Consider the following 15,297-nt stretch of genomic DNA (forward strand, 5'->3'; position numbering starts at 1 on the left):
GTGGTGGTTTAACGCCCCCACACACACCGGGGTGGCTCGGAGCAGCGGGGGCGCGGTGGCCCGACCCGGGGGAGGCCGCTCCGGAGATCTGCCCGTGGGACGGGCCCGGTCCCGGGGTGCGGGGGTGGACGGCCCGGGGGGAGCACTCGAGAGTGGGGGGGCTGGGGGGGGGGGGGGGGCTGGGGCGGCGTTTCCAGCCGGGGCCCTTTGAGCGAACGGAGGCGCCGCGGGTGTTTCCGACCGGGGCGGTTTCGGCGGGCGCCGGCGGAAGCGGAAGCGGCGGCGCGGGAGGGAGGAGGAGGAGGAGGAGGAGGAGGAGGAGGGAGGATGGAGGAACCCGAGATGCAGCTGAAGGTGAAGAAAGGTGGGAGCGGGCCGGGGGCGGCCGGGGAGTGGCGGCTCGGTGCGGCGGGGCTGGGCGTGGCCGGGCTCTGCGGGTCTGAGTTGGCCGGTCGCGACAGGAGCCTGCGGGTCGTGACAGGGCGCGGGCGGGCCAGGGCTGTGCAGCGACAGCAAAGTCACGGCAGGGCCCTGCGGGTCGGGAGAGGGAAAGGTGCGACGGGACGGGGCAAGTGGCGACAGCGGGGGTGGTGGCAGGGCACTGCAGGGCCCGAAAAGGCACCGTGGGCTTAGTCACGATGGGGTCGTGACAGGGCGGGGGACGGCGTGTCCCGACGGGACCCTCAGTTCGGGGCAGGCAGAGCTGGCGGGACCCCGCTGGGCCCCCCTCGGAGCTGGCCCTGCCGCGAGGAGCTGCCCTGTGCCCCCCCTCTCCCGTCTTGTCCCCTCTTTACCTGCCCTGCTGCGAGGGTCTGGGAATAATTCGTGTCAGGAGGGGAGATAGACGTTGTGTCTGTCCCGGGTGCGGATTATTATTCTGGTAAAATTTTGTATTTATTCCCATTTGCCTTCGGAAGGCTCAGCGTGTCCACTGGTGTTACGGAACTGGGGTATCTGGGCAGTTGTCACTGAAACAAAAGCTCTGAAGGGAAGAGGAGAGAATAATTTTCCTTAAAATAGAAAATTATGCAGAAACTGGAAGGTGTTCTGCTTCAGCCTGGTGAAAACACTCCCTGATTCACCCCCCCACTATGAACAATGAGACAATCTTCGATTTTTGTGTCTCTTGGTTATTAGGAGCTGGCGGTGTTCTCCTTGGAGACGTGCAGGGAAAGAGAGATCAAAGCTGTGCTGTAGCTGCGCAAACCACCAGCGGAAAAGGCGTCCCTGGCCCGGACAGGCCGGGATAGGAGGGGTGGAGTGGGGGGAAGCGGCTCAGCAGGCAGCTTGGAACGACACCGAAGCTTCCTGAGCCCTGGTCTGCAGCCACCGTGTCTCCTCCGTGGACATTTTTAGGATGTCACTGGGAGGGAGGTGTCTGCAGGGGAGCAACAGAAGGACCCCGCAGCGGGGGGTGGCTGAGGCACAGGCGAGCTCGAGGGCCGGAGCAGAGATGAGCCCGAATGGCCAGTAACGAGGCCGGGCAGCAGCAGGCCCGGGAACGGGAGCCAGGCTGCTGCTGGGCTCTGCTCATCTCCTGGCCCCCTGCAAAGGGGTCAGAAAGGACCCAGTGACGGGCATAACCCGAGTGGTCCCTGAAATTAGAACAGCCAGAGCTCGTAGGGGGCCGCGGCAGCGGTGACGTCCCAGGCTGGGCTGTTGGTGGCTGGAGCCAAGCTTGTCGCTGGCTGCAGTTGCCGTTATGGGGAGAGTGGAGACGGGGCTGCCTGTTCAGCGGGGTTTTGCTTTCACGTCCTTGTTAACAGACTAGTTATGAAAAATACCTGGGGTTGTGCTCTGATCTCTCCATTGTGGTGTTGGGGACAGGACCAGCGTTCCAGGGCAGCCTTTCCAACCCCACCTTTCCCCCTGTTTCTCCCCGCTTTCCATAACTGTTGTTTTTCTTGTTGCAGTTACGGATAAATTCACGGAGAGCATGTACGTCCTGGCCAACGAGCCCTCCGTGGCCCTGTACCGGCTGCAGGAGCACGTGCGGAGATCCCTCCCGGAGCTCGCGCAGCACAAGGTGAGTCGTGCTTCGCTTTCCAGAGCTACAACACAGTCGGGCGCAAAACATTTTCCTGACTTGGCACGTTGTCCCTATTTCACCTCCCTTAGGGGGTGGGAAGGAGGGGGGAAATCAGCCATGGGGGTGCGAGGTGCTGCGGGACCCCGGCTCAGTCTGAACCAGAGGGGATGAGGGGACGTTGCAAATTTACCTGTGGACCTGAGGAAAAAAGCTTGAGAGTCCAACCCCGTGCTCGCACAGCTGGACTTGTGTGTGGAGACAAAGAAAAACGAGTAGTGTGTTTTGTGCAGGGCGGAGGGAGATGTTAAATCTTATTACCCCTGCCTACACTGTGCGATTTTTATTTCCTACATAAAATAAGAGGGAGGGTGAGAGGAGGGAAGGGGGAGTGTGAAGAAACAAGTGCGAAGAGCCCACATGAGGCAAAGCAGGATAATGAATCGCATCTCACAGCTGTGTTCCTACTTTCCTCCAGAGCACGGAGCACAGACACTTTAATGCCAGCCTTGTTGTCCTTCTCCCTCTTCTGCCAGTCATGATTCATTAGGAGTGATGTCTCATGAATAGATTACTGCTTCATGTCTATGCTAATGCACTGTCAGGCCCCATTTTTCACCTTTGCTTTACAGCCCTGGTTTCCAAATTAACCTGGATTGTGACACTTTATTATTCAATTATTTATTAACATTTTATATACGTGTCTGTGTGCAGTGGTAGGTGTATAGAGATGTATATGTATGTATAGCACAGGCTGATGCGACTGCATCACTGGCATGCAGGAGACAGGTTTGTAATATTATTCCTGAGCTGTCACTTGCTTTTATTTAATCAAGATAGTCCCGGTTTCAGGGAATGTGTCCTGAACAAAAGGAAATTGAGCAAATTGTATGACGAGTCATGCAGAGGGAAGAGATCAGTTCCCATCACTGAACGGTGCGTAACGGGGACGAGGGGCAGCGCAGAAGCACTAATGGAAGCGACAGCTGAGCGAAGGCGCCGGACGCGGCACGTGTTGTTAGGCAGCGGCTTTATGCCGGGCAAGATCTCTGAAAACCTTTGATTCTCTCATTTTCCCAGCTCAGCATGCTCATCGCAATTATCCGCAGTGTTCTGTGACCTCTCTGGCTCATCTAAGTTCGTTTCCTAGCTGCAGCCGTCCCAGAGAATTCTCTTTTGTAGCCAAAATTGCTGCTGTTTTGCCCTTTCTTCTTGTGAGAAAGGAGGTCACGCTGTCCTGTGGATGCCAGCAGCAAACACAAGGACCCTGCGTCCCCCCGTGTGACTGCAGCTGTCACAAGCATCAGGTACCTTTGCTCTTTGATGCCTTCATGTTCAGCCTTGCAGCCGCCCTCCTGCCCTGGCCACTAGCCCCAGCTGGGGCAGCGGTGGCCTTTGTACACAAGGAAGAGCTCGCTGTGCTCCCCGCAGTAACGCTGCACGTCAGGACAAAGCTGAACCGACTGCGTGGTGCCCTCTGCCCCAGGGCACAGCAGGGCACTGCCCCAGTGCCACCCCAGTACCTCTTTGCCTCTCTAGTGTTAGAAAACATTTCCTGGTGCTTGCTCGGAGGTGCTGCTGGTTACATCCATGGGCACTTCCAGCTTCTTAACTGCTTTCTTGGTTATTGGCTCTGTGTTTAATGGTGCAGTGATGTGGTAAGAACTGGGAGAAAATGGAAAGAAAATTATTTGTGGCAGCTGGAACAACAGCAGATCCCAGAGCTGCTGCTAGTGACTTTTCCTCCAGCCTTGTCAGCTCCCGAGTTTGTTTTTTCCAAGGCTGCAGCATTGTGTTTGGGAGCATGCTCTCCTCTCTGCTGGTAACCAGTCCCTGGTAGGACCTGGGAGGGTTAAACTTAACTCAGGTAGGACAGTGTCCTGACTGTGCTACCAGGCTGCTGGTAATGGGCTTGTGGCCAGGTCCCCTCCATTGTCCTTTATCCCACTCTCATTTTATCCCAATTTCAGGCATTGCAGTTTGCAGTGAACAGGCCCTTGAGCCCAGGCAGCCAGACCCCGGGAGAGAGGGATGTGCTCAGGACCCTGCCAGGGCCATCGTCACAGTGGAGCGTTCAATTAGATGGGGATGGATATTTTGGGTTGCTCTGCCAGAGCCCATCGGCTTTGTGGCTAGAAACTGGAACAGGAGGGTGTCAGCAGGGCTGTGCACCGTGAAAACGCTGTCAGGTTTTATCTAAATCAGAGCAAAGGCATTAAAGTGAGGTGGTTTTAATTCTTCAGAAGAGAAAAGAAGAAAAAGAAATGTTCTGTGTGGATCCATTCTCAGGTAATTTAGTCCCAAGGTGCAGGTAATGTATAAAGGAAATAGGATTTATCTGTGGTTTCCAGCTTCCCTTCAGCTGTGCAGCAGCTCCATCTCTGGCTGGCCGAGTTCTCCCGAAACGCAGCCTTTGAAATTCCCAGGGGGATTAAACCTAGGAAAAATTGGGAGGAAGGGGGCTGGGAGAAGAGTTTCTGCAAGAAGAAGGTCACCTCCGTGCCTTTACAACAAGCAGCTTTTTATGATTTGATAAAACAATAATCTTAATACCGTCCTCACCATCTGAAACTCTCCAAGCAGATTTACCTCCTCCCTGATAAGCGACGGCGTGATGCGAGGCCCTCGCTGGCTCCGCGCGTCGTAGCTGCGCCGCTAAGCCCCGCTCTGCACAGAGGGGCCTTTCTGGATTTCCCCTGGTCTTTTTGAGAACTTATATCTCCTCATTAATTTACTTCCAAGCAACGTGTCATTAGTGCTATTGTATATTAATAGCTGGCTTTAGTTCTTAAACTGCATCCAAGGGCATGTCCTGGGAATTTGAAGAAAGGACATCAAGAAGAGATTAAGAAGTGAGGAGCTCTAGGGAAAGGCTCTTGTTCCTAATTAAGGACATGAAAATTCCAGGAATTGGTGGGAATGCTGGGAACAGACATGACTGGCTCTGGTACCGGGAAATGATTAAAATCTACTGGTGCTCAGAAACAGCAGGACCACAGGCGTGCGGCTGTGACACGTACGACTGAGCCAGTGCGATGTCAGGGTCTAAATGGCTGTTAAAGCTCATCTGGCACCTCTTGGAGAGAGCAGGGTGAGGAGCTGCAGGAAGGTTTCTGTGTCTTTTGCAGCAAAGCGCGTTCCCAGCAGCAGATACGGTCGTGTAAAATGCGGTTGGTCCTTGAGACGAGCACAGTCCCTGTGGGGTTGTGAGTCCTGGGTCGAAGGACCCTCTCCTGCAGAGAGCTGCCTAGAGTGCTGCATGTAGAGGCTTGTTTCTTTTGTAGCTTAAAACTATGTGGTCAAGCGTCCTGATGTAGGGCAGGCTTTGAACAGGAGAAGTGATCTTGGACGCAGTCCAAGCTCCTACCCGACCTCCTTCACTCACAGAAAGAGGCCCTTGGCTTTCCTCTGGCTTGTAACTAGACCCAGCCGAATAGGCTGGGGAATTAGCTCCCATGAGAACGTATTTTAGAGTGCCCGAACTACTTAAGGACTTTTGAAATAGTTATCTATTGAGCTACACCTCTGAATTCAGCAGCGCTTTCATTGCGATTTGTGTATTTGTTTGGTTTTTCCCTTTCCTTGGAGCTACAGCATACAATTATGTCCCGCTGCATGCCATGCTGCTTGAGCCTCTGGGAAGTTCACAGGGCTCCTTCCAGCTCGTGAAAGGAAGGGCACGGTGCTGACTGCTGCTTGGCGTCGGACACCGGAGTTTCAGAGCAGGCTGGGGAACAGGCCCGCTTGTGAATGGCAGGTCTGATGAAATCAGAACTTTCAGTGCTGTGAAAGAAACTTTTACCTGGTTTTGCATGAAGGACCAAACTCCCCGGGAGCCGTGTTAGTTCAGAGCCTGGTTGCCTGCTGGGCCAGACACACTGGGAGATCTGAGTATTCTTGAAACATCCAGCTGGTCCGTTGCACTTAGAGCGGTTACTGGTTGCTCGCAGCCTGACTTTTGGCTGGCTCGTAGGCTAAAACATCTAAAAACAAGGGGAATTTTGCCAGAGTATCCAAAGTGTTGGCCTGAACTAGTAGCCCTTCCGGAAATACAGACAGTAAATGTTTCTTTTAAACACTAGCGCGCGGCACCTGGAGTGTGTCACAGGCTGTCAAGCGGGAGATGGAATCCAAACCCAATTTCTAGTGAAAAGCAGCCAGAGCCCTCGTTTGGGCAGGGCTGGCAGCGCATATCGCTGCGGGCTGCCTCTGCCCGGTGTGTGCCTGACGGTGCTGCCTTCTCTTCTCTTTCAGTCTGACATGCAGAGCTGGGAGGAGCAAAGCCAAGGAGCCATCTACACGGTGGAGTACGCCTGCAGGTACGAGAGACTCCTCCGAGCAGCAGGGTTGTGTTCGCAGGCGGAGGTGGTGCGGTAGAAACAAGGCAGAGGCTGCCTGCTCTTCCCTGACACCTCCCAGGGAGACAGCAGTGGGTGTGAGGGCGTGAGGCAGTGCTCTCTGAACCGTTACCGTGAATCTCGGGGGCTTCACTTTGATGAACACACCAGCTCTTCCCCAGCTGGGCGTGCGGCGCAGCCCTGCTGCTCCCCTGCAGTAAATCCACCCACCAGCTAGCTAGTGTGTAGCTGAGCTTTCTTATTAACCATCCTCTCTGTCGTGGGGGGGTGCGCTCTAAAACCACGCTGCCTTTGCAAATACTAACCAGTCCTCCATCTCCCTCCACCCCCCTTCTCTCTTCTTCCAGTGCCATAAAGAACATGACCGACAGCAGCGTGTACTTCAAGAGCATTGACAGTCTGCTCAAACATGCCATAGCCATGAAGGACCAGCTGAACGCTGCGCAGGGCCGCAGGTAGCAAGGGGATGTGACACTGCCTGTTTAGCTGAGTGACCGTTCTGGCTGGCAGAGGCTTTGGTGATGTAATGCAGCCCAGTGCAAATATGCCAAGCAGTTACTTCGGTAATATGATTCTAGACTATTATTTGAAAGAGCATGCTGCTTGCTTTCCAGTGATCTTCTGGCTGTGTTTACTGGGAAGCAAATAATCTTGTTTACAAAAGGGTAACTGGAAAATAATTTATTTCCTTATTTAAAAAGGGATGTTTGGTTGTGTAATACATCAAATCTTTGTTGTGTCAAAGGCGTTTGGAGTCAGATCACAGAATCGCACAGAATCATTCAGGTTGGAAAAGACCTTTGGGATCATCGAGTCCAACCCTCAGCCCAACTCTACAAGTTCTCCCCTACCCCACATCCCCCAACATCTCATCTAAACGACCCTTAAACACATCCAGGGATGGTGACTCCACCCCCTCCCTGGGCAGCCTATTCCACTGTCTGACCGCTCTTTCTGGGAAAAACTTTTTCCTAATGTCCAGTCTGAACCTCCCCTGTTGCAGTTTAACGTTGGAGATGATGCTACAGAGATGGAGTAGGTGAGAGGCTGCGTTTGTGCTGTTCTCTGTCACGTGTGTGGCTCTTTTTGGGCAGAGTCCCATAGAGATAAGTGGTAGCAGAACGACGATGATGCATTTTTGTATGTTGAACTACAGCTACTAAAATATCTTCCAGCAGATCGTCTGAGTCTAGTGTATTTGTCTCTCCTGAGAACCGTGTTGGTATTGGAGTCTGAAGGGGTAGAAGGGAGAAAATTCCCAAATGCCCATCCCTGATAAAACCACCACAGCCAACAGAGTGCCTCTGTCTCTGCAGAATGACTCTGCCTCAGACACTCCTGGTTCAGGTTCTGTGTTTTCCCAGTTGCCCACATGGCAGGGTCACGCTCTGTGCAGCCCAGAGCATTTTTAGTGGTTTTCACAGTGGTGTGGCTGTGAAGATTGCTGTCTCGACACCCGTGGGGGCTGGGGTATGCTGCTCCGTAGCTGCGCAGCACGCTGAAAGCTGTGTTTGTCTAAACTGCTCTCCTGCTGCGAGCAGGGAGGGTTTATTTGAGGAAGCCCCTGGTTCTTCACATTCTTCTGGCTGCTGGTGTCCTGCCTGCGGGCTGGACGTGACTGTCTCTTTCTTTTTACAGCACTGTTGCCCCACAAGCCAAGAATCCTCCAGCCAGTTCCTGATTTTAGACAAGACTGTCCTCTGCTGCCTTCTCCAGCCCAGCTCTCTGTTCTCCAGCCACGGGGAGGAGTGAGAAACCACCTGCTCAGTCTCTGAAGCTGCACAGAGCCCTGCCTGCCTCTCCATTCCCACTAACAAGGTGCTGCACCAAAGCAGGCAAATCCTGCCCTGGGGCTCAGGACTGCATTTGGGGGTTGCTTTGGGGAGCACTTCTGTCCCTTTCCACAGCACTCTGCAAAAGGGAAATGGGGTGGTTCTGCATTTGTCCTTTCCAGTTCTTTTCGATGGCAGACTGCTATGAAGCGTTTTTCTCTCTACCTCTTGGCCACAGAAATATCTCAGAAAAACTAGGTCTTGCTTTCAGTATTTTGTAGATGGCTGTGTAAAGACGTAACGTAGGCACACTTCAGCTTTGTTCAGGAGGCATTCTGCAAGGAGAGTTTTTCATGTGTGTGCCAGGGAGTTGCTGAATTTGGTTTTAGTGAGAACAATAATAAAAAAGAAAAAACAAGAAAGTTCTGTCTAAAACCTTCCCCTGTTGCTCACTCCGGCTGGGGGGTCTTGGAGCCTGCTGGCTCTGCGTGTTTCAAAGGGCATGGAGCAAAACAAAGACATGCAGAGTTGGAGCCTTTCAAGTGAAAAAAGAAACTGTCCTGTTCTTCAAAAAAACAACAAAAAAAGGACTTTCTTCATCCCGTGTCAAGCAGTGGGAAGCAGAGCTGTACGCACAGCTTTGGAGGTCACTTTAAAAAGGATGCAACTTTAATGTTAATCTCTCCTGGAACCAACAGTTCTCTTCTGCTGAAGAATTTACCAAGGATGCAGGGATCAAAGCAGCGCTAAACTCCGTTTCCAAAGAAATCGTATTGTGCTGAGGATAACAGGTATCTTTCAGGATAATAGCACGGGAGGTGAGAGGGAATCTGTTTGAATCGGTGGCCTCCCTTCATGCCTTACTTCACAGTCCAGCAGAAATGCTTTGCTGATTGCTGAAGGATAAGGAATTGGGGAAGAGCCAAGCGTGCTGCTGCTCTGGGCCTGGGCTGGCAGAGCACGGAGCTGCGAGGAGGGGGACGGAGCGAGTCAGACCTGCTTGTGTTTCACAGAAACAGCTGCTGCCTTTGGTACTCCTGCTTTCTGCCCTGCATGCAGCAGAGGACTGGCAGTGCCAACACAAACCCTTCCTGGACCTCAGCCTCGACAGCTGGCTCTTCTGGTGGCACCCAGGTAAAGCCCAGAGGGGCCCCTCCACTGCTGGGTGACCCCTGAAGTGACCCTGCTTAGCCAGCCAAGCTCCGCGTAGAGCGGGGACGTGCTGGTGACCAAGCAGCAGGCTCTCTGCCACCCCGAACCCATCCTCTGCACCTTGCAGGCTCCTCTGGTTCCATCTCACTCCTCCATCGCCTCCCTCGGTTTCTTAACACCTGCCTGGCTGCACGCTGGGTGGGTTGTGTGGACCGTCTTGGTGTGGTGCTGGCTCCTGGGGATGGAGGAGGAAGGAATGAGGCAGAGGAAGAGCAGGGAGGTACAGCCAGCCAGGGAGATGGGCTGGGCTCTGCTGGAGGAGGGTAGGTCTGCTCATGGACAAGGTTCCACTTGGTTCTTTCCACCCCTGTGTTCCTCTTCCCTTCGCTGCAGCTGGGACAGCCCTGGGGTCCGGTGTGGGTTGCTGCCGGCCACTGCCCTGTCAGCGTGGTCCTTGTTTGGGGGGTGACAAAGGCCAGCGGCGTGGCAGGAGGGGCTGGGGGCTCTGGGCAGGCAGCCGAGGGCTTTTGACTTTGAGTGGAGGTGGTGTCTTCTCAGTAAAAGGAGCAAAGAGCATCAGGCAGTGGGTGCACAGACCCCCCAAGGGTCTGTAGAAGGGTGGAAAAGCAGCCACCCCCCTGCTCTGCTGAGACATGACCTATATTAAGCTCTAATTAGAGATGCAAATCTTGGCCCTGGTGCTTGCAGCTCCCCTGGGACAAGACAGGGCGAAAAGCTCCCACTTCCACTCACACCAGAGTCGAGTCCTTGCCCGAGGTGCCGGGTTTGCGTGACAGCACGTTCCTCATCTCCTGCGTGACGCCGTGCCAGGGCTTGCCCTGGGCCTGCAGCAGCCCTGACTCTGCCGACAGCGTCCTGTGCGTTCGGGGCGGGTTGTAGCTCTCCTGCTCGGAGCGAAGCCCGGGGCTGCCCGAGGAGGTGAGGTTGCTGCTGGCCGGAGAGCCCAGCTGAGATTTGCGCTCCAGGAAAGGAGGGAAAGAAAATTCCCGGTGGATCTCAGGCCGGGGCCGGGGTTCAGCTACGTTCTTGTTGTTCAGATCGCTGGCGGAGGATTCGCCGTGCTGGGCAGAGTCGTTCTCGTACAGGGTGTGAGAGACCTCGGAGCGGCCGTGGCGTGAAACCTGGGAAGCCCGTACCAGGGCGTGTGTCACCGTGATCAGCAGGACGATGATGCCGGAGGAGAGGATACAAGCGCTGGCAATGCCGGCCTCCAGTTCAAACAGCAGCAGCATGTAGATGGCAAGAGCTGGAAGGAAAAAGAGAGCGCAGAACGTCTTGAGGAACCAGAAGGACTAAGGCGATGCAGCTGACTGGCAAATGTAAGGGCTGGCCACCAAGAACAGAAACTTCGCGCTACGGGAATGAGCTGGCAAAGCCATTTGCAAAACAAACCCGATGCTGAAGTAGAAACTCAGGGCTGGGCTGCAAACGCAGGGTCTGCGCTGCGCCGGTGGGAAATGAGCACTTGCCTGTGAGGTAGACTGAGACCCCGCAGCAGAACAAGCCGATGGCAGCGTGACGAACCGTCCGGCTGTCCAGAAGGAACCAGTCTGCCCTGTGAAAACAGGTGAGGAAAATACAGGCCTCTGTAGTCTCCTGGCCCTGGTCTCAGCACAGGAAAAACGCTGATGGTCTGGCCCCTGCTGAGAAACTGAAACACTGGTTTTGCATAGAGAAGAGGCTCGGGGCCAGGTCACGAGCCCCAGGACCTCTGCTGAATTGGGGTTTCCCCCAGGCTGCTGGGTTGCACAGCTCTGAGCTGCGTTCTTCCGGCTCTGGAACATAAGATTTTGAGATAACTTCAAATTTCAAACTTTTCCTGCCCAGTTCTAGCTGTGCTTTGGAAACCAGAAGGAGTCAGGGGTTCAGGAGAGAGAGAGAAATGGCTGAAGGCCTTTTGCAGGTGATTTGCCCCTGTTCAGCAGACCCTGAAGAACAAGCAAGGAACAAAACGGAGGCGTGGCAAGTCCATCTCCCCCTTAAAGAAAGAATGACAAGTGCTGGTGTGTTGAATTAAGCAAGGCCAGGTTCTCCCTTCACCCTTGGGACTGGATTTCTGCGCTCAGCTCAGATTGCAAGCCTTTTGTCTGCAAGGGGCTTGGTACTTGAATTGTGCTTAAAACACATGAAAAGACCAGCTCCTTTCCAGCAGGGCCTTTGTTTTCCACCCAGCACCCACCCCTGTGCCGGCAAGCTCTCCCCCAAGCCACCAACAGCTCTGCCTGGGCATCTTCCGAGCCAGATTGGCCGGGCAAACCTCAGCCCTCGCTGGGCTTTGGAGGCTGCTGTCGCCAGAGGATGCTCGTGTTAATTGGGAGAGCGGGATGTGGTCGTTAAGGGGACGCAGCGTAGTGCGGCCGGGGTGGAGGTTGGTGACCGGGTGCCAGGCGACTCGGGGGGTTGGAAAGGCGAGTGCTCAGAGAGATGCTGCCATCACTGGGATGCTGGGAAGCTGCAAACAGTCCCTTGAAGCGACTTGGCGTGCACAAGGCCTCGCTGGGGCCACCTTCAAAAGTCCCCAGGAGCCGGTTGGAAGTGCTCTGGGTTCAAAGGACCAGCTGAAGGGGCAGCAGCACAGCCATCCTCCTGGCAGCACCAGCCCTCGCGCTGCTCCTTGGCAGCAGCCAGCTCCTTCCACCCTGCAGGCTCAATTCAGCGGGTGAGGATGCTGTGCCCTGGCCTGGCCCCCTCCCCTCCTCCTGGACTTCTTGTAGCCCCTTGGCTGTTGCCGCCCGCCCCAGGAGCCGTTAATAGAGCCTGGACCTGCTCCCGCTCCTCCTCGCTGCCGGGGGAAGAGCAGCCGCTTTGTTTTATTAATTACCTGAGCCAGGGCAGGGGGGGGGATTAGCGAGGAGGAGAAGGACTTTGTTTGGAGCTGGCTCGGACTATTGAGCGCAACGCTGAGAAGCGGAGTGGTAATTCAGTGTGACAGGCCCAACGTGGGAAAGGTCCCTGGGACGTGAGCGGGTCCCCTAATGAAACCGGCGCCCGACGCTGGCCACGAGGAGATGGCGGCTAATGGGGTCCCACATCATGGGGGAGAGGGGCTGCATCCTGCCGGTACCTCCTGCCCACAGACCAGCACCCCTGTGTCCCCAGAACCTGCCCTTTTCCTCCCAAACACGAGTGTAACCCTCAGGTTGCAGCTGGGGAAACTGAGGCACGGCCAGATTAAGTGATCTGCTCCAAATCCGAGGCTGAGGGATCCCAACCCTACCAACACCTGCAGCAGAGCCAAAAGCAGCCTCTCGCCTCGCAGGGGCTCTGAAGCAGAGCCCAGAAATATTATTTAATATAATATTTTGGGAAGAGCTTTCCTGCTGGGCGAGACGTGCCAGCGGGGTCCGCAGCCGCGCGGTGATGGTTGTTCCCTCCTGTAAGTCCTTGAACAAGGTGTGAGGGCTGTCCCACGGCCACCACGCTCCCTCTCCCTACCTGTGACTCTGCATCTCGCTGCCTAATTAACAGCTGCTCCCGTTTCACGTGCGGGATGGTCAAAGTTGAACCTTACCACTTCAAAATGGAGCGTTTTACAGCCCAAAGCCGTACCAGATCTCAGACAAATTTACAGCTTACGGGGAATTTTCTGCTTGTACGAGTTTTCCAGCAGAAACTCAGCTCCCACCAAAAGCAAAGTTTGCTGCTGGAACTTTGTATTTTGCAGAAATATTTTGCTCTCCTTCGTTAACGAGCTCGCTAAGCGTCAGCTTGGCTTGGAAGATGCCAAGAGGAGATGCTGCGGCTCGCTGGAGTGCCGCCAGCCGCTGTGCTCGGAGGCATTGATGGGTTTGTCTAATTAGGGACAAAAGTAACTGTTGAAACATTATCATTTCCTTTAAATGAGTTTTGGCTTGCTTAAGTCAGTGTGGTCCCAAAACAGTCCTGTGGGGACCATCGCGTGAGCTACACAGAGGGACCTCCAGGACAGACCAGTTTCCACCAAGGTGCCTTTAAATCTGTTTATTCACAAGTTGTTTTTTTTTTCTTCTAACCCAGAAGCAGAGCTGGTGCTGGGCCGGGCCAGCGCAGGCAGAGGAGCCACCAACCCAGCCCAGGTCGAGGAAGGAGAGAGGAATTGCTTCTGAAATACTTTTGCAACTGTAAATGTGCTGGTAATGATTAAGTCAACACATGTCTGTGGTTAATGATCCCGGGCCTGGGGTCGTTTTGGTGCTGCCCGGGTGGCCTGGGCCCTCACCTCGGCAGCGACCCAGAGCCCCCGCTGCAAAGGGACAAATTTGGGGGCTCCTGGGTGTCACGGCCCGGCCCAGCACGTCGCCCCTTTGAGCTGAGCTGGCCTGGCCAGGCCCGAGTGCCCCCAGAACTCCCACGAGCCCCGAGAGGGACCCTCATGCACGCGCTGGGTTTACGCAGGGATGTAACCACAGCCGGGCGGGCTCTAAACTCTCTCCTGGTTGATCCAGTCGTCACACACAGCTACACCCCAAATTAAGGGGCACATTTACAGCCCCGGGGTTCATTGGCCAGAGATAACCCTGTGTCCGGGTGAATTTTGTGATACCCGAGTGCCAGCAGCACCGTTTGCTCCCTGCAACCCCCTTTCGTGAGGGCAGTGACTGGGGGGGGGGGGGCTGGTAAAGGCCGGATTGTGGGGTGCAGGAGGGGTCGGCAGGGCTGCGCGTGAGCCCACGCTGCGGTGACGAGCACCTTGTGACAGGTCCCGGGGCAGCAGCGTTACCCTGCCCCCTCACCCTCCTCGCACCCCTCATTCCCCCAATTCCTTCTGCACCCTTCCAGCACCCTCCCTCCCCTGGGGACTCCAGCCCCCTGCTCCCCCCGCAGCCTCCCGCTGCCCAAGATCCCTCTAAGCCCCCCACCCCAGGGCTCCAGAGCACTCCGGTGTCCCCCCTAACCCCCCTGCACCCCCAAGCCCCGGTGCCCCACACCCCCCTGCACCCCCGGTGTCCCCGCGGCTCTCACCGGTCGGGCCCGGGCTGCCCCCGGCACAGCTCGGTGCTGAAGTAGCCGTGGAGGAGGCAGAGGAGGAGGCAGCTCACGTTGAGCACCAGGCAGAGCGCGGCCAGCACGGCCGACACCGGCAGCAGGACGGCGGCCGCCGGCTCCGGCAGAGCCCCTCGACCGGCACCGGGACCGGCACCGGCCCGCCCCGACGGCAGCTGGAAGATGAGGCTGGAGGCGAGCAGGGCCATGGCGGCGGCCAGCGTGCCGAACAGCAGCAGCACCGTCAGGGCTCGCTGCGGGTAGGCGGAGGGCATGGCGGGGCCGGTACCGGGAACCGGGGGAGCACCGGGAACCGGGGAGGCACCGGGCCGGCAGACCCGCTCCGCTTCCCAAAGTTGCGTGTGCTTCGCCTCACCCCCACCCCGCAGTGCTCCCGCGGCTGGATCTCGGACCGGGAACCGGCACCGGGAAGAGGGAACCGGCACCGGGCCGGGAGAACCGCTCGGGGCGGCCGGAGCTGCGGCCCCGCCGGGCGTTCGCCTCCGCCCGTCCCGCTGCCCCGGACGGGGCGGGCCGGGGCGGGCCGGTCCTGCCTCCCGGGACGGCCCCTCGCCGCGGGGGCTGCAGCGCAGCGGCTCCCCCGGGCTGAGACCCCCCCCCCCCCCCCCGGGGCTGGGACACCCCCCCCGGTACAGCGCAAGGCGGCTCCGCCCGGCATCCACCCCCCGACGGGGCCCCGGGAGCCGCCTCGGCTTTTGAGGGGGGGCGTGAGAGGAGGGAGCGGGAGCGGGAGCGGGAGCGGGGCGGGGGCTCCGAGGAGCCCGTCTGGGCTCGGGTGGATGGACAGAGACGGACAGACGGACGCTGCAGACGCTCCGAGCGGTGGATCCCGCCGCTCCCCTCTCCCCCCCCCCCCCCCCCTCCCCGTTCCCAGGGTCAACCCCGGTTTTCCCGCTCCTGGGAAAATCCTGGGATCAACCCCCCCCCCGGCCTCGGCCTGGAGCGAGCGGGGATGAGGGGGGTGAGAGGGGGACAGACACCACGG

General features: G+C 56.7%; 2 protein-coding genes and 1 long non-coding RNA gene across 6 annotated transcripts; 1 reads left to right on the top strand and 2 right to left on the bottom strand.

The window, feature by feature from the left end:
- Positions 1-286: 286 nt before the first annotated feature.
- Positions 287-13,457, top strand: BORCS8 (BLOC-1 related complex subunit 8). Of its 4 annotated transcripts, XR_012621088.1 has the most exons (7): positions 287-364; positions 1,138-1,221; positions 1,914-2,026; positions 6,281-6,345; positions 6,732-6,839; positions 8,023-8,202; positions 13,326-13,457. XR_012621088.1 is itself a non-coding variant. In XM_074808525.1 (6 exons), exons 1-6 carry the CDS (start codon positions 328-330, stop codon positions 8,063-8,065), a joined length of 450 nt encoding a protein of 149 aa, XP_074664626.1. In that variant the 5' UTR covers positions 287-327; the 3' UTR covers positions 8,066-8,578. The 4 variants fall into 4 exon arrangements, 2 of the variants coding, with proteins under 2 accessions (XP_074664626.1, XP_074664627.1); XR_012621089.1 differs by lacking the exon at positions 13,326-13,457 and having other exon boundaries at positions 6,732-6,947; positions 8,023-8,578; XM_074808525.1 differs by lacking the exon at positions 13,326-13,457 and having other exon boundaries at positions 8,023-8,578.
- Positions 2,817-5,405, bottom strand: LOC141916236 (uncharacterized). The gene is made up of 2 exons (XR_012621090.1): positions 4,589-5,405; positions 2,817-3,691 (listed from the first exon to the last, which is right to left on the bottom strand). It is a non-coding gene; the product is annotated as an uncharacterized LOC141916236 (long non-coding RNA).
- TMEM221 (transmembrane protein 221) lies at positions 7,051-14,817 on the bottom strand. The gene is made up of 3 exons (XM_074808524.1): positions 14,271-14,817; positions 10,799-10,884; positions 7,051-10,575 (listed from the first exon to the last, which is right to left on the bottom strand). Exons 1-3 carry the CDS (start codon positions 14,564-14,566, stop codon positions 10,058-10,060), a joined length of 900 nt encoding a protein of 299 aa, XP_074664625.1. The 5' UTR covers positions 14,567-14,817; the 3' UTR covers positions 7,051-10,057.
- Positions 14,818-15,297: the final 480 nt, after the last annotated feature.

This window comes from Strix aluco, chromosome 29 (genome assembly GCF_031877795.1).
Source record: "Strix aluco isolate bStrAlu1 chromosome 29, bStrAlu1.hap1, whole genome shotgun sequence".
NCBI lineage: Eukaryota > Metazoa > Chordata > Aves > Strigiformes > Strigidae > Strix > Strix aluco.